At 43.7% G+C, this 22,542-nt stretch overlaps 2 protein-coding genes across 6 annotated transcripts in view; one reads left to right on the plus strand and one right to left on the minus strand.

Moving 5' to 3' along the window:
• The window catches only part of recql4 (RecQ helicase-like 4), a 75,111-nt gene extending 58,479 nt beyond the window's left edge, over window positions 1–16,632 (plus strand). For 3 of the 5 annotated variants that reach the window (XM_059640468.1, XM_059640465.1, XM_059640462.1), the window contains 7 exons: window positions 4,461–4,656; window positions 4,906–5,035; window positions 6,797–6,972; window positions 8,699–8,885; window positions 11,601–11,757; window positions 12,383–12,491; window positions 15,127–16,631. In XM_059640468.1, coding sequence (XP_059496451.1) covers window positions 4,461–4,656; window positions 4,906–5,035; window positions 6,797–6,972; window positions 8,699–8,885; window positions 11,601–11,757; window positions 12,383–12,491; window positions 15,127–15,248 — 1,077 coding nt within the window. In that variant the 3' untranslated portion in view covers window positions 15,249–16,631. Of the gene's footprint in view, window positions 1–4,460; window positions 4,657–4,905; window positions 5,036–6,796; window positions 6,973–8,698; window positions 8,886–11,600; window positions 11,758–12,382; window positions 12,492–15,126 lie in introns of those variants that run through there. The other 2 variants (XM_059640473.1, XM_059640471.1) reach the window with 2 other exon arrangements.
• Window positions 16,633–16,768: 136 nt separating this feature from the next.
• Window positions 16,769–22,542, minus strand: part of LOC125462986 (myosin-7B-like) — a 121,302-nt gene continuing 115,528 nt past the window's right edge. The window contains exon 42 of the mRNA XM_059640477.1: window positions 16,769–19,045. The gene's annotated coding sequence lies outside the window, so the exon portion shown is untranslated. The remainder of the gene's footprint in view (window positions 19,046–22,542) is intronic.

Genomic DNA, 22,542 nt, shown 5'->3' on the forward strand with positions numbered 1-22,542 from the left:
GACAGAGGGTGGTAGTTGATGGGAAATGTTCATCCTGGAGACCAGTTACTAGTGGTGTGCCGCAAGGGTCGGTGTTGGGTCCACTGCTGTTTGTCATTTTTATAAATGACCTGGATGAGGGCGTAGAAGGATGGGTTAGTAAATTTGCAGACGACACTAAGGTCGGTGGAGTTGTGGATAGTGACGAAGGATGCTGCAGGTTGCAGAGAGACATAGATAAGCTGCAGAGCTGGGCTGAGAGGTGGCAAATGGAGTTTAATGCAGACAAGTGTGAGGTGATGCACTTTGGTAGGAGTAACCAGAATGCAAAGTACAGGGCTAATGGTAAGATTCTTGGTACTGTAGATGAGCAGAGAGATCTCGGTGTCCATGTACACAGATCCTTGAAAGTAGCCACCCAGGTTGACAGGGCTGTTAAGAAGGCATACAGTGTTTTAGCTTTTATTAATAGAGGGATCGAGTTCCGGAACCAAGAGGTTATGGTGAAGCTGTACAAAACTCTGGTGCGGCTGCACTTGGAGTATTGTGTACAGTTCTGGTCACCGCATTATAAGAAGGATGTGGAAGCTTTGGAAAGGGTGCAGAGGAGATTTACTAGGATATTGCCTGGTATGGAGGGACGGTCTTACGAGGAAAGGCTGAGGGACTTGTGGCTGTTTTCGTTAGAGAGAAGAAGGTTGAGAGGTGACTTAATTGAAACATATAAAATAATCAGAGGGTTAGATAGGGTGGACAGGGAGAGCCTTTTTCCTAGGATGGTGATGGCGAGCACGAGGGGGCATAGCTTTAAATTGAGGGGTGAAAGATATAGGACAGATGTCAGAGGTAGTTTCTTTACTCAGAGAGTAGTAAGGGAATGGAACGCTTTGCCTGCAACGGTAGTAGATTCGCCAACTTTAGGTACATTTAAGTCGTCATTGGATAAGCATATGGACGTACATGGAATAGTGTAGGTTAGATGGGCTTGAGATCAATATGACAGGTCGGCACCACATCGAGGGCCATAGGGCCTGTACTGTGCTGTAATGTTCTATGTTCTATAATTTGGTTAAAATGTTAATTGTTGAACATCGAGTGAACAAGCCAGCTCCCAGAATGACATGACTAGTGATGGAGCAGCTGTTGTTTCCATATCACCTTATATTGGGATCAACAGTCGTTCCGCAACTACTGCAATACAAGTTTCCAAGATTCCAAATTTTAGCTGTAAAATTTTATTATTTAATAATATTTGCAAATGGACTGTCTGCTGCAAAATATTGGAGTTAGAGTTGAAACCCAAGATCAACCATGACCTATAAAATTCAGAGCAGGCTTGATAGACCAAATTGTCAAATCCAGCTCTTACTTATTTGTGTACTACTGACTGCCACACCAACGTAAACCCACATGTCTGCGATTTACAACTATTTTTAATTGGTGGAAAAACGCCAACTGTGCCAGCATCTGTGGAGATAAAGCAGAGTTAACATTTTGGGTCCACTGACCTTTCTTCAGAACTGATTTTAGCCAGGTAAAAGTTGGTTTATATGCTGAAGATGGAGTGGGAGGAGTTGGGGGGGAGATGTAAATGATAGACGAAGCCCAGAGAGAGAGAAAAACAGTTGGTCAGATAAAGGACTGGGTAAAGGTCAGCCTGGGAGAAATAACAAAGTGTGGAGCTGGGCGAACACAGCAGGCCAAGCAGCATCTTAGGAGATGCTGCTTGGCCTGCTGTGTTCATCCAGCTCCACACTTTGTTATCTTGGATTCTCTGGATTCTCCAGCATCTGCAGTTCCCATTATCTCTGGGAGAAATAATAGCTGCTAATGCGGACCATTAGTAGAACAAAGAACAATACAGTACAGGTACAGACCCTTCAGCCCGCTAAGCCTGCGCGAACACATTTTGCACTTCCATACTAAAACTGTCTTCACTTATAAGATTCGTATTCCTCTATTCCCTTCCTATTCTTGTGTTCATCCAGCTTCTTGTTGAAAGCTGCTATTGTGTCTGCTTCTACCATCTCCTCTGGCAGTGTGTTCCAAGCAATCACCACCCTTTGTATGAAGAATTTGGCTGGCACATCTCTTTTGAACTCTCGCCCAACACCTGCCCCCCCCCCCCATGGGAAAAGCCTCACTCTTTTCACTCTATCCATGCCATTCACAATTGTATAAACTTCTTCAGGTCACCCTCAACCTCATGTGTTCCAGTGAAAACGAACCCAGTCTATCCAAGAGATAATGGGAACTGCAGATGCTGGAGAATCTGAGATAACAAAGTGTGGAGCTGGATGAACACAGCAGGCCAAGCAGCATCTTGGGAGCACAGTCTATCCAACCTTTTTTCATCGCTAGAACCCCCCATACCAGACAATATCCTGGTAAACCTTTTCTGTACCCTCTCCAAAGCTTCCACATCCTTCTGCTAGTGTGGTGTCCAGAACTGTTTGCAATACAGTATATATAGTAACTGATAGTGGGATGACAAAGCCTAGTGTTGGAGCCCGGGGGGGTGGTGTTGGGTAAGGACATGGGAGAAGGACCATAGGGCCTAAAATTATTGAACTCAGTATTGAGCCCTGAAGGCTGTAGAATTCCCAAGCAAAACTTTGGACACTGTTCTTCCAGCTTGCGTTGAGCTTCACTGAACCACTGCAGCAAGCCTGAGGCAGAGATATTGACCAGGGAAACACCTTGGGTTGTTGAAGTAGCGGGCAACAGAAAGCTTGGGGAGAGAGATAATGAGAACTGCAGATGCTGGAGAATCCAAGATAACAAAGTGTGGAGCTGGATGAACACAGCAGGACAAGCAGCATCTCAGGAGCACAAAAGCTGACGTTTCGGGCCTGGACCCTTCATCAGAGAGGGGGATGGGGTGTGGGTTCTGGAATAAATAGGGAGAGAGAGGGAGGTGGACCGAAGATGGAGAGAAAAGAAGATAGGTGGAGAGGAGAGTATAGGTGGGGAGGTAGGGAGGGGATAGGTCAGTCCAGGGAAGGCGGACAGGTCAAGGAGGTGGGATGAGGTTAGTAGGTAGGAAATGGAGGTGCATCTTGGGGTGGGAGGAAGGGATGGGTGAGAGGAAGAACAGGTTAGGGAAGCACAGACAGGCTGGGCTGGTTTTGGGATGCAGTGGGTGGAGGGGAAGAGCTGGGCTGGTTGTGTGATGCAGTAGGGGAAGGGGAGATTTTGAAGCTTGTGAAGTCTACATTGATACCATTGGGCTGCAGGGTTCCCAAGCGGAACATGAGTTGCTGTTCATGCAACCTTCTGGTGGCATCATTGTGGCACTGCAGGAGGCCCATGATGGACATGTCATCTAAAGAATGGGACGGGGAGTTGAAATGGTTTGCGACTGGGAGGTGCAGTTGTTTGTTGCAAACCGAGCAGAGGTGTTCTGCAGAGCGGTCCCCAAGCCTCCGCTTGGTTTCCCCAATGTAGAGGAAGCCATACCGGGTACAGTATACCACATTGGTAGATGTGCAGGTGAACCTCTGCTTAATATGGAAAGTCATCTTGGGGCCTGGGATAGGGGTGAGGGAGGAGGTGTGGAGGCAAGTGTAGCACTTCCTGCGGTTGCAGGGGAAGCTGCTGGGTGTGGTGGGGTTGGAGGGCAGTGTGGAGCGAACAAGGGAGTCACGGAGAGAGTGGTCTCTCCGGAAAGCAGACAAGGGTGGGGATTGAAAAATATTTGGGTGGTGGAGTCGGATTGTAGATGGCGGAAGTGTTGGATGATGATGCGTTGTATCCGGAGGTTGGTGGGGTGGTGTGTGAGAACGAGGGGGATCCTCTTAGGGCAGTTGTGGCGGGGGCGGGGTGTGAGGGATGTGTTGCGGGAAATGCAGGGGACGCGGTCAAGGGCGTTCTCGACCACTGTGGGGGGAAAGTTGCGGTCCTTGAAGAACTTGTACATCTGGGATGTGCGGGAGCGGAATGCCTCGTCATGGGAGCAGATGTGGCGGAGGCGGATGAATTGGGAATAGGGGATGGAATTTTTGCAGGAGGGTGGGTGGGAGGAGGTGTATTCTAGGTATCTGTGGGAGTCGGTGGGCTTGAAATGGACATCAGTTACAAGCTGGTTGCCTGAGATGGAGACTGAGGGGTCCAGGAAGGTGAGGGATGTGTTGGAGATGTCCCGGTGAACTTGAGGTTGGGGTGGAAGGTGTTGGTGAAGTGGATGAACTGTTCAAGCTCCTCTGGGGAGCAAGAGGCGGTGCTGATACAGTCATCAATGTGACGGAGGAAGAGGTGGGGTTTGGGGCCTGTGTAGGTGCGGAAGAGGGACTGTATCATTTTCGTAGGCAGACCTGCATCAGTTGACCTAAAAGATGTGATAGGAGTATGGTGCCATCGGTACTCAGATTTTTTTTTAAGGTATTCTAATTCCCTGAAATCCGGCTATGATGCATGTTTGATTTTAATTTGCAGATATAGCTAGTGAGATTCCTGTGTGTTTTTTTTCCCCTTCATGACAGTGTTGGGCCATCACAGACAATGAGTTGCTGGAAATCCCTGACCCATCTGAAGAACTGCCCATTGAAGGGGAACAGCCCCCTGAGGGAGATCAGTCCCTCGAAGAATTTGATGTAAATTCTTCAAGGGTCTGCCACAGGCACGAGAGGGCAATGTCAATCCAGAAAACTGTTGAGATGTTAGATATCCGAGAGGAAGGTAGGTGGCACTGCTTCTCCCAATGTTAACTTGTCTGTGGCTGGATATCTGACTTAAAAAAAACCTACTATATATTAAATATAGAATAACACATAAACTAAACAGAGCTAATTATGAGCTGTACTTTTCACCAGCATTCTAAAGCCCACACTGTTGAAATGAGAAAGCTTACTTAGGAGAGTGGTGCTGGTTCTCTACCACTGATTCCAGCACCCTGGTGACTGCTGCACACTTCTCTTTAACTTTCAGGAATTGAAACTTTGCTGTGTTACCTGGAACTGCACCCCCAGCACTGGGTAGAATTGATGCACCCAACCTTTTCAACCTGTCGCCTCCAGTGTTACAGCGGACCCATGCAACTGAGAAACATAGCAAGGAGGTAATGTTGTTCTCACTATCATTAGTGTTAGTGATCGAATGTAATGACTCTACAGTGTAATGCTGAATGAGAGAGGATTTCATTGTAGAGTTGTTTGGAATCCCTTGAAAAAGGAAACAATGAAATTATGTATCAATTAAAAGCAAATTATGTTATGACGCAAAATCCTGACCTATCACAATACATCGGTGCAGTTGCGTTAGAGTGAGATGAAGATGTCTGGTTCCAGTTGGATCAGTAAAAATCAGTGTCATGTTAGGCCTGCAGAATGCTACTGCAAGCAGTTACTGTATAGCTTTGCGAAATCGAAAAATACACAGTGAGATGGCAACATGGTTACTCAGTGGTTTGTACTGCTGCCTCAGTGCCAGGCTACCCAGGTTCGACTCCAGCCTCAAGCAGCTGTCTGTGTGGATTTCCTCCAGGTGCTCCGGTTTCCTCCCACAGTCCAAAGATGTGCAGGTTAGGTGGATTGGCAATGCTAAAGTGCCTGTAGTGTTCAGGGGTGTGTAGATTAGTTCGATTATAGGGGGATGGGTCTGGGCGGGATGTTGTGAGGGTCAGTGTGGAAGGGCCTGTTTCCGCATTGTAGAGATTTTATGATCTTCTGTGACCTAAGTTGTCAGGCGTGGGGCAGCATCGATCAAGTTTTTACTGTGCTTCAGACCATGCTGCTACCACCTAGTATTCTCACACAGAGCCTTGATTGTTTCAACAAGTGTTGACACTTGCATTGAACCTTTAGCATCAGAAAACTTTCCAATGCATCCAAGATTTTGCTGTCATCTTGCTGCACCTGATATTTGGTGACCGTTTGCAGTTCCTCCCCATCTCATCAACTGACATGTCAACGTAAATTCTGTGCAATTCTTGGACTTAGTTGAAGTTGAAGTTGTTATTTTTTTGTGATTCTTGGCAATGACAGCAGGTGACATTAACATCCTCCACCATCTGAAACCACAGGGTTAGGATTATTTAAATACAGGGTCAGTGACCTCCAACCATTAGCTTCCACAAAAATTCTGGGGAATTGGAATGGTGTCCCGCTGTTCTGACTGTGACGAATCAAAGGGAACATTTTAAACTTGTATTGTTTCATCCCAAAGGCAAAGATGGCCTAAATTTGGGAGTCAGTCTCCCAGGAATTGATTACTGCTCCTCCTTTGATTCCTAGTTCTAGTTCTGACAGGATTGCGACACATGAGTTTCTATGAAACTCCTATAACATTTTATCTGGAGAAGAGAATGCAAACAGAATTCTTCTGTATCAATCTTGATTTAGACCAGGACCAGAGCAGAAGTGATCCTGGTTTAGAACATTACAGTGCAGTACAGGCCCTTCGACCCTCGATGTTGCGCCAACCTGTGAAACCAATCTGAAGCCCATCTAACCTACACTATTCGGTTATCATCCATATGTTTATCCAATGATCCTTTAAATGCCCTTAAAGTTGACAAGTCTACTACTGTTGCACAGGGCATTCCATGCCCTTACTACTCTCTGAGTAAAGAACCTACGGCGCAACATCGAGGGCCAAAGGGCCTGTTCTGCGCTGTATCGTTCTATGTTCTACCTCTCACATCTGTCCTAAATCTATCATTGCAAATTCCTGTCCTTGCCCAGCTTACCTGTTGCACAGGAATTTAAGCCCTGCAACATTAAATAAACCTTATTTGTCAGGTGTCTTAGCAATTTGAAGCTTTGACATTTTGAGGAGACTGATACTTGTTGTTGTTAGTCTGCTTGTTGTTTGATTGAAGATGTCCTCCTGTGGCTGTGGCCCTTGCCAAAGAGCGCCTGTGTGGTGTGGAACATACCCACTCCAATTCAGTCGAGTTTGATGTTGTGGAAATGGCTGATTCAATGGGATGGGAACTTCTGCCAGTTAAACGAGAACTAAGGCAACTGCAGTGGACAACATCTCAACCTAAGCAAGGTGAGTAAATGACATTGGGTAGAGCTGAGAAACTCTTGGAGAATAGAGTATAATGCTGAGATTTCTCCCTTCCAAGTCATGTGTGCAAAATATCTGCTTACGTTCTCTCATTTGTCCCTACACAAATCACTTCATGTTTTCCCTCCGTTATGACAGTATTTTCCATTTAAGTCCTTCAGCTTTGGGAACTGGGAGACGTCATGTTGTTTGAGCTTTTCAATCATGACCGCAAAAGCTGCATGCCCACTAATTACAGAATTTCTCCACTGCAATTGTATAAGACCATAAGATGTAACAGCAGAATAGGCCATTCACTGCATTGGGTCTATTCTACCATTCAGTGTGGTTACTGCTGATCTGATAGACGCCAGCTGCACTTCTCTGCCTTTCCCCATAACTCTTGACTCCTTTACAGATTAAAAATCTGTCTGTCCTGCCCTTTAATATACTTAATGACTCAGTCTTGACAGCCGTCTGTGATAAAGAATTTCACAGCTCCACTACCCTCTGACAAGAGATTCCTGTTATTGGTGATAGGAAAGGTTTGGAGGGATATGGGCCAGGAGCAGGAAGATGGGACTAGTTTAGTTTGGGATTATGTTCACCTTGGACAGTTTGGTCCACAGGGTCTGTTTCCATGATGTATGACTATATGACTTGCAAAGTTTATTGCCCCTCCTTTTCCTGTGAGGTACATATTTTTGTTATAGTTTGATGACTGAAATTGGTAAATATTCTTTATTCAAAGAAAGGTAGCAGTTTGGATCACAATTGGTGTTGATCAAATATAAACTTGGAGAGCAAGTCATATATATTCATGTAAGTTGTCCATGGGCCATGATTTGATTGGCTGGTGGAACAGATTCATGGGTTTACATGGCCTCCTCCTATATTCCTGTGTCCCATGTTCTCATGTTGAATACCCTTATGGTTCTTTCCTTGTCTTCATTATCAACAGAGAATTGTGTCTGTGTTTTGGACAATCCCACTCCCCTAAGTTTTTTTGTTTTTCTTTGTCCTCTGTTATGCAGTCGTTGAATTTTTTTTTATGCATCACTTGTGTTTACTCTTCTTTGATGTTTCTTCTGGAAACCTTTTCCCTCTAGTTATGTTGCCTCTAGGTATAGCTAGCCGACTCTCTGCCTGAATAACTCAACACTCTGGTACTTTCTGAAATGTGCTTTTGAATACTTTTGTCACACACTACTTGTGACTGCTGCATACTTCACTAGCCCAGATTTTACCATACTCCCAAGTTCTATGCTTGTGTAGACATAATTAATCAGAGCATGTTTTCACTTACCTGCCAAACTAAACAATATTAAACCTTCTGAGTTCACTTATGTCACTAGGCAGCTCTCTTTCAATGTAACCCATCATAATCTGATTAGTCTTGACCGAACATTTACTCAGGAATTCACTCCATGTTCTTTGCTGTTCTAGTTAGTTCATTTCTCGGCCGCTCTTCATTTGAAAGACTGAACACAAATGTGGTTTGCAGTGCAGCCACTAACTCCCAATCCAGACAAACCTGCTTTCTCCCTTACAGTATCTAGATACTGCTGATGCTGCTGGAAATGTTCAGTAGATCATTCAGGGCTTGTGAGAGAAATGGAGTGCAGTTTACCTTTCATCAAACCTGATGCTACCCTTTGGCTAAAGTTCACAGTTCGGGTTCTTGCTCAGTCCGCTTACTGTTTTTGTCATTTTTTACCTCCTTTGTTAGGGTTTCAAGGCACTGGGAAGAATGGTGTACTCGTGGAATTCAGTAACCTGTCCTTCCACTTCCGATCCTATGGGGATCTTGACAGTGAGGAACTGGATGCAGTTTGTAAGTTCCTGCACCAGCGAGTATTGGCCCATGAAAGGACTGCACTATGTCACCTCAGAGCTTGCTTCAAATCATTCCACAGGTGTGTATCATCTGTCCAGAAAAACTGGTTCGGGTCATCAAAGGACTGTCTTTAAATCGTTACAGAACAGATGGAAACTATTCAGCCCATTGACTTTGTGCAGAGCATCTCAATTTGTCCAATTCTGTCACACCGTCCACATAACCCCTATAAGTTGAATGCCCATCCATTTCATTTTGAAAACACACATTGCCTCTGCTTCCATCATTTCCATGGCCGTGATCTCCCAGACCATCACCAGTCACTAAGGAGAAGGGCAGCAGATACATGGGAACACGGCTACCTACAGCTTCATTTCCAGGCCCCACATTATTCTGACTTCGAATAACATCGCCATTGTTTCACTGTCATTAGGCCAAGGTCCTGGAAATCTCGTCCTAACAGCAGTTTCAGTGTGACCACTACAGAGAACATTGGAACAGGAGAAAGCCATTCAGGGCTGTTGTTGAGTCAGTCAATATGATCTGACGCTCCAACGTCTTTTACCTACCCCATCTCAGATAAGCCTGTATGTCTTTGGTAATCAGAAACGTATCATTCTGTTCCTTAAATATACTCAAAGACTGAGCTTCTACAACCCTCTGAGGTGGACAATTCCAAAGATTTGCAACTTTGAGTAAAGCAAACTCTCGTCTCATCTCTGACCGAAGTGGAATCCTCAATTTTTAGATTCTGCCACCAGATTCTAGACTTGCTGAGCAGAGAAAACATCTGAACTCGTCTGTCTTGTCTGTTTATTCAAGTATTTGTAAGTTTCAATGAGATCACTTCCCATTCTTTGAAACTCAAGAATACAGACCCTGCTTACCCAAACTCATTGAATCCCTAGTGTGCAAACAGGCCCTTCAGCCCAACAAGTCCACACCGAACCTCAGAACATCCCACCCAGACTCATCCCCCTATAACCCACCTAACCTACGCCTCCCTGAACACTATGGGAAATTTAGCATAGCCAATCCACCTAACTTGCACATCTTTGGACTGTAGGAGGAAACTGGAGCACCCGGAGGAAACCCATGCAGACACAGGGAGAATGTGCAAACTCAACACTGAGGCTAGAATTGAACCCAGGTCCCTGGCGCTGTGAGGCAGCACTGCTAACCACTGAGCCACCGTGCTCTCCAAGGGTCTGTTTCTGTGCTGTACAGCTCTATGAATCTTTCAAAGATGGAGTGACTTCTTGAGATCATACTCACTCAAGGTCAACCTCTTGTCTCTGAGTCAGGCCAGTAAGAATTTAGGTCGCACCTGTCTTCACAGGACAGTCCTGCCATCCCAGGAACGAGACTCGTGAACCTATTTTGCACTCCCCACTATGGCAATAATATCTTTCCTGAGATAAGAAATCCAAAACTGCTCACAGTACTCCTGGTGGAATCCACCCAAGCTGCTATACAATTGAAGGAAAGCTTCACTACTGTTGTACTCAAATCCTCTTGTGATAAGGACCAATATTCCCTTAGCTTCCCTAATGGCTTGTTGTACCTGCATTGTAGCCCTCTGATTTACTAACAAAGGCACCTGGGTCCCTTATACAACTACACTTTTCAAACTCTCCAAACTTTTAAGAAGTGCTGTGTATGTCTGTTTTTCCTGCCAAAATGGATAACCTCACATTTTCCACATTATATTCCATCTGCCATGTTGTTGCTTATTCACTAGGCCTGTCCGAATTCTCCCGTAGCCACTTTACATCTTCCTCACAATCTGCAGCAGTTTGAGAAGACCACCACCTCAAAGGAGGTTAGAGATTGGCAATAAATGCTGGCCTTGCCAGTGACATCCACATCACAGGAATTATTTTTTTCTAAAAGACTTTTTTCATTTTTTGGAAAGTTTTTTTCCCTGCATTTCCTTCCCAAAACCTTAGATCACTGTCTTTCACTTTGTGTTATTATCTAAAGGGAGTACCTTTCTGTTTCAAAACCAGCTCACGAGTATGTTTGTCAACCTAGGGAACTCTGTGTCACCGGCCCTCAGTTCTGTGAGACCTGGTGAGGCTGATGAGCCCGAACCTAGAGCCACATCTCCGACCACACATCTGGCAGCTGTTTCTGGGGGTTGGAACAAGACATTGACTTTCATTGCTTGCATTCCTTTCCCCAGTTCCTTTTCTGTACTTCTTGGTGATGGGTGTTCTCAAAGAATTGTATCTCTCATACAGAAACTTCCTCCAAGACCGCTGCTTCTGAGCAAGGATCTCCCACTTGTTGACGTCTCTGCTACATTTGTTGAAGAACTTGTATGCCATACCCGAACCGTACATAAACGAGTACATCTCTAACACATCTCTGTTACATACCCTTTACCTGGGGCCAACCCCCAAGCCATCTAACCAGTCTGGTTCCCTCTTTAAATACCCTGTCAAGACGCTTCCTCAGATGACACATCACTTCTTACAGTAAAGCGCTCAAAAAAGTGAATGTTATTCTGTAGCAATCTCACAGTTGTGCGCATAGATCACTTGTACAAACTAAGGTCCTCAAGTAAAGTGAATGGCGACTGTACTGAAAATGAAAGCCAAAGGAGATGGCCATTAACCTGAAGTAGGTTATTGGATGATTAATCTTGATCCTCACTGATAATTCTGTTAACTACAGTTGGACTGGGTTCATCAGATTACTCCTAGTTAATGTTGAAAGTGTGGCATTTGTCGAGCCACTTTAATGAATGACTAGTTTCTGTTTCTCTTTCCACTCTCTCTCTGTCCTGTAGTGTAGCCTTTAAGAACTGCAGCATCTGTGCCGATGCTGTTTCTGTGGAGAAGAGCTCACGTTTGAAACAAGTGCTGAAAGAATATTTTGATCAGAAAAATGATCAGACTCAAAGCGTGAATTACTCAGAAGATGAGGATGAATTGAGCAGAGCAAAGGTTTGCACAGGCTCAGACCTTTTTATGGTGCTGTTTGTTATGTAAAAACGAAGGGGTGAAGAGTGCATCTCCATCATTATTTATTTGAACTCATTTATTAAAACTTGAAAAACTTTGTTTCTGTCCTTTCAGTGCTCAACCCTAACAGAATTGGAGTGAATTTGTAATCCCATTAGTTCATTTTTGCCACATTAGGCTGAGAGTTCTAGTACCTTTGTAACTAAAACAGGTTTGACAATTAAGAACATTGTTGGCACTGACAAATCGCTTTGAATGTTCTGATAGCCATTTGGTTGGAGATGGGGCGGGATTTGCAGCAAAACGGAATCTGTTTAAAATGAGTCTGTAAGGACTATGGTAAACAGAACCTCTGCCCAAAATCCCAGCTGTTTCCTGATGAGAGCAGGTAAATGTGACCAATGGAAGATAATTGACCAATATCAAATTGTATCAATTTGTGTGTGTACTAAGTCAGTGTGATTCCCGGGTAAGACTGATAGGGGCATTGCTCATTCATTCACTTTTTGGCCAAGACTATTCACGTTATTTTATAAAGTAAGAACACCTCGAGAGGGAGGGCCAGTCATTGTAAGATTCCACCCTGAATGGTGCCTCTCTCTTTCAGCTCAAAGACTGGGAAAGTCAGATCCGAGCTGACGTCCGACAGTTCTTGTCCATCCATCATGAGGAGAAGTTCTCTGGCAGAGCCATTGCAAGAATATTTCATGGTATAGGTAAGGCATTTCCTACTCATTTATTAAACTTTAAAAACGTGTTTTCATTAGGTCTGAACCTCCTTTTCTCATCTGCCTCCCCTTGTCTTCTCGGATTCGAACAGTTTGTATCTCATTCAAGTGAGCTTTTTAAGAGTGTCTGAAGTTCGAATCATAGAATTCTCTACAGTGTGGGAGCAGGCCATTTGGCCCATTTTGAGTCTGTACCAACCTTTCAAAGGGCATCCTACGCAGACCCACCCTTCTACTCTATAACCCTGCATTTCCCATATCTAACCAACTCACCTACACATCTTTGGACACTATATGGGCAATATAGCATGGCCAATCCACCTAACCTGTACATTTTTGGACTATGGGAGGAAACTGGAGCACCCAAATGAAACTCTCACAAACACGGGGAGAATGTGCAAACTCCACACAGACAGCCTCCTGAGGCTCGAATTGGACCCGAGTCCCTGGTGTTGAGGCAACAGTGCTAACCACTGAGCCACCATACCACCCCTCTATCATTAAAACTGTACCATTGAGAAAGAACCTCTGCCAACAGAGTTACTGGAAGTAAATACAGACTGAGATGTAAAGACTTAAACAGATGATCAGAAGGGAGTGAAAAGTTGTGGGGAAAAAGCAGTAAAGTGGAATTCAGAGTTATCAGATTGGCCAGATCTCATTCATTGGCAAAGCAGACTTGCTGGTCTGAATGATCTACTTCTGCTCCTCCATCTTTTAGTCTCAGGAGAAGGAATTGAATAATGAATTAGTCAAGTCTTTCGACTTTCAACAAGACCATTGCCGATTTACATCAATTTCATCTTCCCATACTAACCTCATATCGCTACTCCCCTTCATATTCAACGATCTTGTCAACTTTTATCTTAAATACACTCAGCATTTAATCTAGAGTGGAACATTGCAAAGATTTGCTTTCCTTCATTGATCAAGACATTGAGTAAAAGAGTGGGATGTTATGTTACAGTTGTATAAGTCGTTGGTGAAGCCGCATTTGGAGTATTGTGTGTAGTTTTGGTCACCCTGTCATAGGAAAGACAAAGTTAAACCAGAAAATGTGCAAAGAAGATTTATGAGGATGTTGCCAGGACTTGTAGGCCTGGGTTAAAGGAAGAGGTTGGCCAGGATAGGACTTTATTCCTTGGAATGTAGGAGAATGAAGGGTGACCTTATTGCGGTGTATAAAATCATGAGGGGCATAGACAGGGTGAATGCATATAGTCTTTTTCCCAGGGATGGGGAATTGAAAACTAGAGGGCATAGGTTTAAGGTGAGAGGGGGAAGATTTAAGAAGGACCTGAGGGGCATAGAATTGTGCGAATATGGAATGGGCTGCTAGAGAAGGTGGTTGAGGCAGGTACAATAGCAACATTCTTTAAAAAAGCATTTGGATAGGTACATGGATGGGAAGGATTTAGAGGGGTATATACCAAACACAGACAATTGGAACTAGCTGAGTGGGAACCATGGTCAATATGGACCAGTTTGGGCCATCACTCTATGACTGAAATTCACCACCCTCTGAGTGTGGGAGTTAAAAAGTTCTCCCCAGTCCTAAATGGCCAACTCCTAGTTTTTAGAAAAATCAAACAAAGAACTGCAGGTATTGTAAATCAGGAGCAAAAACAGGAATTGCTGGGAAAACTCAGCAAGTTTGGCACCATCTGTAGAGAGAAACCAGTTAACGGTTTGGGTCCAGTAACCCTTCTTCAGAACTATTGAACTGAAACATTAACTCTGTTTTCTGTCCACAGATGCTGCCAGATCTGCTGAGTTTTGCCAGCAATTTCTGTTTTGTTCCTTATTCTGAGACTGCCCAGAAACATGTTCACTAATGGGAATACTAGCTAATGTGATTTTCACTACTGTCGTTCGCCAAAGTGTGGAAATGGAGTCATGGAGCTTTCCTTCCCCAGAAGAAACTGCTCATACAACTGGTTTTTAATCTGTCTGCTGCTCACTGAAGTTTCCAGATTTAATGTATGCATTGTCATCTTTTGTGATGGTGTGTTCTCCTGAGTTGATGTGTTTAGAGTCTAAGTGTAACATTCCCTGTAGCGCAGGCTATTATCAGTGACCTGAGTGCAACCCTGGGATTTTTAAAATTGCTTTACTCTGTCATGAGTTGTGTGTGTTACTGACAAGACTGGCATTTGGTGTCCATCCCTAATTGCCCTTGAACTGAGTGGCTTGATAGGTCATTTCAGATGGTTCACTGTGGGGAAGTCAAAGGTAGGCCCCCAGTAGGATGGTAGATTACCAGATCAGTGCATTGATAGTTTCATTGTTGCCATATCTGAGACTGCTTTCAGTTCTAGATTTACTGAGTTTAAGTTCTGTCAGCTGCTGTGCTGTGCTGTGCTGTGCTGTGTGCGTGCACTCATGTGCTTAGGTCTATACTGCATCTGTTCCCACTGTTGTCCTCTTCCTGACATATACACTGTTCACAGAAATGCAGTGTGCATTGTCTAAATATGACATAGCTGCCATCATGTGCTTTCTATTAAACAGTGTAGTTGGAGATGATTTTTTTTTGTTGGTTTTCTTGTTATTATGACAAATGGCCTTTTGATATTTGCTTATCAAATAATATTTTCCTGCCCTCTGTCTTCTTCTGACTCAGAGAGCCCGTGTCATCCAGCTCAGGTCTACGGACGAGATCGAAGATTCTGGCGGAAATATCTCAACTTTGACTTCAATGAAATAATACGGATGGCGACAGAGGAATTGATCAGAATGAAGTGAGGTTGAGCAGGCAGATTCCTAGCATGGGGTGTCTGTTGCCCAACATGGTTAGAGCTACTATTAAACATTGTAGCTGCTTCCCAACTGAGCCACACAACCTGCCATCTTACATTGAGGAGCCTCAACACCTTTATGTGGGGGCAGTGACCGAGCATTGCCTAGATCCGTCATGGTTTTAATATAATTGGCTGCTGTTTTCACCCCGATCATCTGCAAACTCTGATCTTCAGGTTTATCTTAGCTGTTGACTCATCATGGATTTCAGGGCTGTTCCCTCTTCTCATCTTGCTTCCCAACTCAAAACCAAAAAAGCACAGGAATGTTATTAGCAACCAAGGTAATGCTAATATCTGTGTAGCAAGAGGAAGGAACCTTTTGAAATAGAATTTGCAATTAAGACATGGTCCCTGTATTGAGCATAGCATCCACTGCTCAGATTCTGTTGACAGTAGTAGGGTTAAGATCAGAGGGAGCTCTCAAATGATGCAACTGATTTGTGTCATATTAAATAAAAAACCAGGTAGACCTGCAGATGCTGTAAAACAGGAACAAAAACAGAAGTCGCTGGAAAAGCTCAGCAGGTCTGGCAGCACTGTGAAGAAATAATTCAGAGTTAATGATTCAGGTCTGATGACCCTTCCTCAGAACTTGTTGATGTAGGCTGCAGAGGGACCCACCAGCAAGTGATCCTCGGCAAACATTAAATAATAAAGCAGTTTTGTCATCACTAATGCTGCTTTGATAGTTGTTTACCATCTCTAGTTTTTGCTGTGCTAGAGCCACTAAACATATCTTAAAAACAATAATAGCAGAACGCTGAAGCCCACTTAGATGATCCAGATCTGTCAAGACAGGTAGGCCTTTGGAACGAATGTTCTGTAAGAAGTGCTGTCGTGAACGACATTCACCTAAAATATTCATTTCTCTTGGTTAACATTAGTGGTCGTGCTGTGCATTCACAGATGTTCTGATTCATTATTTCAGGCTTTCAGTTTTTGTATTTTCCACTGATTTGTAAATCTGTCACACTTTGAAGTATTTGGCAACTTCCCAACTTTGAATCAAGGTTGTTCAGTTTTAATGGAGGACCTGACGTAATGTTAATACTTCATTCTTCTAAATGACGTTTGAGGGTAAATGGTTATTGGTCATTTGATAACCAAGAGTAATTTAGCAATCATGTCTTCGGATTGTTCTTATTAATTTAGTTACTGCCTTCAAAACAGTCTGCACTGCTGTTGTGGCTTTGCTGAGGTGATGTGCTACAGTGCACAAGGCTCCCTGTGTACAGAGGAATGTTCCAGAGGTGTCAGAATGTTCATTGGTTGTCATTTTACACAGTGTTCTTACAGTCTTCTATCTATTTATATTTGTATTATATTAAAGTTTATTTTTGCAACTGTAAGTACCAGAAATTGCTTTGGACTTCTTAAATTTTTTTTTAACTAATAAATTTTGCTTTGAGAAAGATTGGCCACATTCTTTCCACATTTTGTATCTTTTTATTGTTTTTGCATGCCACCAGCTATTGTTGCTGTCAAAGCAATATTCAAAGTAGGAGGGAGAAAGCAAATCAACAAACTACCATGAAACATCAAACTTCTGGATTTACTAGAATTAGTTATTTCCACCATTTCCAACTCTGGGAGCTGTCTCGACCAGTCTGCGGTCATGTATCGGTCTGGGTGAGTCAGTGTATCACTGAAATGGGAGAGGGTAGGATGTGGAGTTACTGAGTGATTCTTACCTCACTCTGAGTTCCTGTGGCTGATGTGATTACCATTACTTCAGCTGAGAGCTAAACTGGCAAAAATGAAGCTAAGGCATCTAAACCTTTCGCTGCCTCAGGACGTGTAAGAACTTCTAAAATGTAGCCGTTGTTGTCATCATATAAGAAATTTAGAAACCAGTTTGTGCACAGCAAGCTCCTTCAGTGATAATGAGCAAATGAACTACTTTACTGTTGTCAACTGAGAATTAACATTGACCAGGAGACCGAAGAGAGCTCCCTGCTGCTCTTTGAATAATATGGCAGGATCTTTTATGTCTACTAGTGCAGATAGGCCCTGATTTTTATGAAGCAGGCCTGAGGGCTACGTGGTCTGTTCCTGATCCATTTCTCATGTTCTTAACGTCTCATTCAAAAGACAGCTTGTCTGATGACACAGTATTAAGCTGCGCATGTTGTACTGTGGGAAATGTCAGCCTGAATTTTGTGTTGACATCTCTGGAGTGGGACTTGAAACTAGATCCTCCAAGCTCCGAAATTTGTGCTTTTTGCATTCTCTGTATTTTCAACTCAGTTGACTGATCTCATAATTTAAAAATACGCTTCTCAAATTTGAGCTAATTTGGGTTTAAGAATATTTACTTTGATTCCTGCAAGTTCGATAGATTTAGCACCACTCACTGATTTACCAGCAGTGTACAGCATCCCTGATTTATGTCAGACCTTCAGTTGCATAAGCCTCTGAAATTCTCACGCTGAACCTCTGACTTCCCTGGCCTTCAGAGCTTTTCTTAAAACCTACCTCTTTTAAGCAAGATTTTGTTAAACTTCCCTAATATCTCCTTATGTGATTTTTATGCTCCAGTTGCAGCACCTTGGGCTATTTTGCTCTGTTAAAGCTGCTCTTTAAATGTAATCTGTAAAATGAAAGCTGCCAAAATGGACCCTGTTGGAAATATGAATCAGATGTCGGACCATCTGGAAGTGTTGTGTGTGACCTTGCGTTAGAACTTGAGGCAACTCCAAATCTTTCTGTTTTGATGGTAGCATTTTGTTTTATTTTCCTCATCCCTGATCAGGATGTAGTAAATTATTTTTGCTCATTTTAAATAAGGGACACCATATTTTCCCACTTCCGCACTCAGATGCTCTGATCAGGTTGTACGCTATCAATTTAGAGATGCCTCTTTCCGAACCCTCTCCCAAAGATTCTGTATCAGGAGTGACATGGAAGTGGAGCTCAGATCTTCAGGAGCGAAATGCAGTTGTATCTTGCTTCGTTTTCAACATTATAATGGCAGTTGGTCTACAATGAGCAAGGAAAGAATTTGGACTGATATAGTGACTTTCACGCCATTCTCAATTAAAAATGCTTTGTCACTTGGTAATGTCAGGAAAAGCGCAGCAGCTAGTCAGTCGCCACATAGCAATGTCTCATCAGTGATGGATTATTGATCACTTTATCTGAGTTGAGCAATAAATGTTGACCAGGAGACAAGCTTACTCCTCTTCAAACAGTGGCATCGCTTGCATCTATGTGATCTAGTTGGAGGGGCAAGTATTTTCTGGTTAAACGTTAAATGTGAAAGACAGCATCTGCGACATGCAGGAATCCTTGGGGAACTGCCTCGATTATGATCTAGAAGCCTGCAACAGGTCTTGAATCTGCTACCTCCTGACTCAGAAAAGTGAGCCGCATAGGTACGTTTGTGTATTTCCGTGACTGCAGTCGTATGAAACATTAAAATGGTGCAGTGATGGCACCAGAGGCAGTTCTAATGAGGGTGAATCAGTCATGTTTCCATGCTTGGTGTAAAAGCCAACATATTTTCATTAAATCTTTTTAAAAAATTCAACAAAATGATTATTCAAAGTAAATCTTGTTTAGCTATTGGCAAAACTCTATGTGTCACAGCCCTCCAATGATCTATGATTTCACAACCAGGGGCATAGCATTGATAGCAAGATCTCCTCGATTCTCTAAACTAGTGTCTCAGCTGAAGCAATCATATTTCACTGCGGCTCACGTCTGGTCACGAAGTCATCTTGCATTCCATCGGTTGTTACCCTAAGGAGTGTCAATAAGATGGAAATTTATTAAAACAAATACTTCAACCTCAGTTACCCTCTCAATCTCGATACATACGTATTAGTAACATTGGCTTTTATGGTCCTGTTTTAGTCTTAAATATAATTAAACATCTTAGATCATGTTTCTGCAAGAAATTGTCATAATAGTTTGTATTTACCAATATTTTCCATGTCAACTGTAACAGTTAAGTTACAGGCTGTGGCCGTGTGGCGTGACTATGATATCTTCTAGTCTTTCTTGTCTCTATCATTTTTAAAAATATTTTGATTTTGTCAACTCGCCTGCCCTTCGCAAATTACCAAGCCCCTGGACTTAACTGGTACTGCCAAACCATATAGCCGTTACTTAGGATTAAATACCATTGTCTATTGTCTCGCATTTTATGTGATGGAATACTCCCAACAAGAAGCTTGATGTCATCCAGGATAAAGCAGCCTATGTGATTATTCACTCTTTCCATCACTCAGTAGCAGTAGTGTGTACTATCTACAAGATGCACTGCAGAAATTCACCAACAATCCTCAGACAGCACCTTCCAAACCCGTGACAATCTCCATTTAGAAGGACAAGGGCAGTAGACATATGAGAACAACCCCACCATCAAATTCCCCTCCATTCTAACTTGGAAATATATTCCTTCACTGTTGCTGGGTCAAAATCCTGAAATTCCGACCCTAATAGCATTGTGGGTCAACTCATAGCACACGGTCTGTAGGACTTCAAGAAAACAGCTCACCACCACCTTCTCAGGGGGCAAGTAGGGATGGACAATAAATGCTGGCTCAGCCAGTGAATCCCACGTCACACAAATAAATATTTTCCAAAAACCTTGTAGTTATTCAGAACAATGCAAAGGTGTGTTTGGGCTGAATTATGACCCCTTAGCTTAAAATGTCAGGGTGAAAAAGTGTGTGAATGATTCCCATGACCTTCCCTCTGGGCACATGCTTCATATGTAGTTCATGCTTTTGGCTTTGAAGATTGTATGCAGGTTGGGCAGCAGGTTGGGCGTTAATCAATATTCATAACATGATAATGATTTGCCAGGCCCGGACCAGATTTGTCCTCCATTGCTTTGGGAAACGAGAAATGCAATTGCTTTGCCACTTGCGAGGATCTTTGCATCCTTGCTCTCCACTGGAGTCGTACTTGAGGACTGGAGAGAGGCAAATGTAATTCCTCTCTTCAAGAAAGGAAATAGGGAAATCCCCGGCAATTACAGACCAGTAAGTCTCACGTCTGTCGTCTGCAAGGTGTTAGAAAGGATTCTGAGGGATAGGATTTATGACCATCTGGAAGAGCATGGCTTGATTAAATGCAGTCAACACGGCTTTGAGGGGGGCAGGTCATGCCTCACAAACCTTATCAAGTTCATTGAGGATGTCACTAGAAAAGTTGATGAGGGTTGAGCTGTGGATGTGGTGTATATGGACTTCAGCAAGGCATTTGATAAGGTTCCCCATGGTAGGCTCATTCAGAAGGTCAGGAGGAATGGGATACAGGGAACTTAGCTGTCTGGATACAGAATTGGCTGGCCAACAGAAGGCAGCGAGTGGTAGTAGAAGGAAAATATTCTGCCTGGAAGTCAGTGGTGAGTGGTGTTCCACAGGGCTCTGTCCTTGGGCCTCTACTGTTTGTAATTTTTATTAATGACTTGGATGAGGGGATTGAAGGATGGGTCAGCAAGTTTGCAGACGACACAAAGGTCGGAGGTGTCGTTGACAGTGTAGAGGGCTGTTGTAGGCTGCAGCGGGACATTGACAGGATGCAGAGATGGGCTGAGAGGTGGCAGATGGAGTTCAACCTGGATAAATGCGAGGTGATGCATTTTGGAAGGTCGAATTTGAAAGCTGAGTACAGGATTAAGGATAGGATTCTTGGCAGTGTGGAGGAACAGAGGGATCTTGGTGTGCAGATACATAGATCCCTTAAAATGGCCACCCAAGTGGACAGGGGTGTTAAGAAAGCATATGGTGTTTTGGCTTTCAGTAGCAGGGGGATTGAGTTTAAGGGTCGTGAGATCTTGTTGCAGCTCTATAAAACTTTGGTTAGACCGCACTTGGAAGACTGCGTCCAGTTCTGGTCGCCCTATTATAGGAAAGATGTGGATGCTTTGGAGAGGGTTCAGAGGAGGTTTACCAGGATGCTGCCTGGACTGGAGGGCTTATCTTATGAAGAGAGGTTGACTGAGCTCGGATTTTTTTCATTGGAGAAAAGGAGGAGGAGAGGGGACCTAATTGAGGTATACAAGATAATGAGAGGCATAGATAGAATTGATAGCCAGAGACTATTTCCCAGGGCAGAAATGGCTAGCACGAGGGGTCATAGTTTTAAGCTGGTTGGTGGAAAGTATAGAGGGGATGTCAGAGGCAGGTTCTTTACGCAGAGAGCTGTGAGAGCATGGAATGCGTTGCCAGCAGCAGTTGTGGAAGCAAGGTCATTGGGGTCATTTAAGAGACTGCTGGACATGCGTATGGTCACAAATTTGAGGGTGCACACATGAGGATCAATGGTCGGCACAACATTGTGGGCTGAAGGGCCTGTTCTGTGCTGTACTGTTCTATGTTCTATGATTCAAAACAGGTTCCTGACGAATGATGGCAGGAAACTGGCCCACCCTGAAAGTTCTGAGAACTTAATAACAAAACTTTTACTCAAAGTTGGGAAACTGGAGTTTTTCTTCTTGCTGATGTTAAGATCATCCTCACCCTGTTAAAAGCCTCTGCGTGAGCCTGGAAAATCCTGTGCCCATCTCTAGAAATTGTGTTCCTTTGCAACAGGTCAGTTCCCACTGGAGAAACATGAGAAGGAATGCTGGAAATTTATAAGCCCATGGTGCTAGGGGTGAGGTACTACCATGATAGAGGATCGGCTGACTGGCAGAAGGCGGACAGTGGGGATAAAGGGGTCTTTATCAGGATGGCAGCCAGTGACTAGCGGAGTTCCACAAGAATCAGTGTCAAGACCACAACTATTCACATTATACATTAATGATCTGGTTAAAGGAATTGGGGGCATTGTTGTTAAGTTGCAGATGACACAAAGGTGGAGGGACAGGTAGTGTTGAGGGAGTTGGGAGGTGGGGAGGCTGCAGAAGGACTTGGACAGGCTGGGAGAGTGGGCAAAGAAGTGTCAGAAGGAGTAAAAAGTGGGGAGAATATGAGGTTATGCACTTTGGTGGGAAGAATAAAGGTGTAGACTGTTTTCTAAATGGGGAAGGGTTTTGGAAATCTGATGCACAATGTGACTTCAGAGTCCTGGTTCAGGATTCTCTTAAGGTTAACATGCAGGGTCAGTCGGCACTTAGGAAGAGAAATGCAATGTTGGTGTTCATTTAAAGACATCCTTCTTTAGATCTGATTGAAACTTGCAGAATACTGACAGACCTGGATAGACTGGGTACGGGTCCACTAGTCGGGGAGACTAGGATCCAAGAGCACAGCCTCTGAGTGAAGGAACGATTCTTTAGAACT

The sequence above is a fragment of the Stegostoma tigrinum genome, chromosome 2, assembly GCF_030684315.1.
Source record: "Stegostoma tigrinum isolate sSteTig4 chromosome 2, sSteTig4.hap1, whole genome shotgun sequence".
Lineage (NCBI taxonomy): Eukaryota > Metazoa > Chordata > Chondrichthyes > Orectolobiformes > Stegostomatidae > Stegostoma > Stegostoma tigrinum.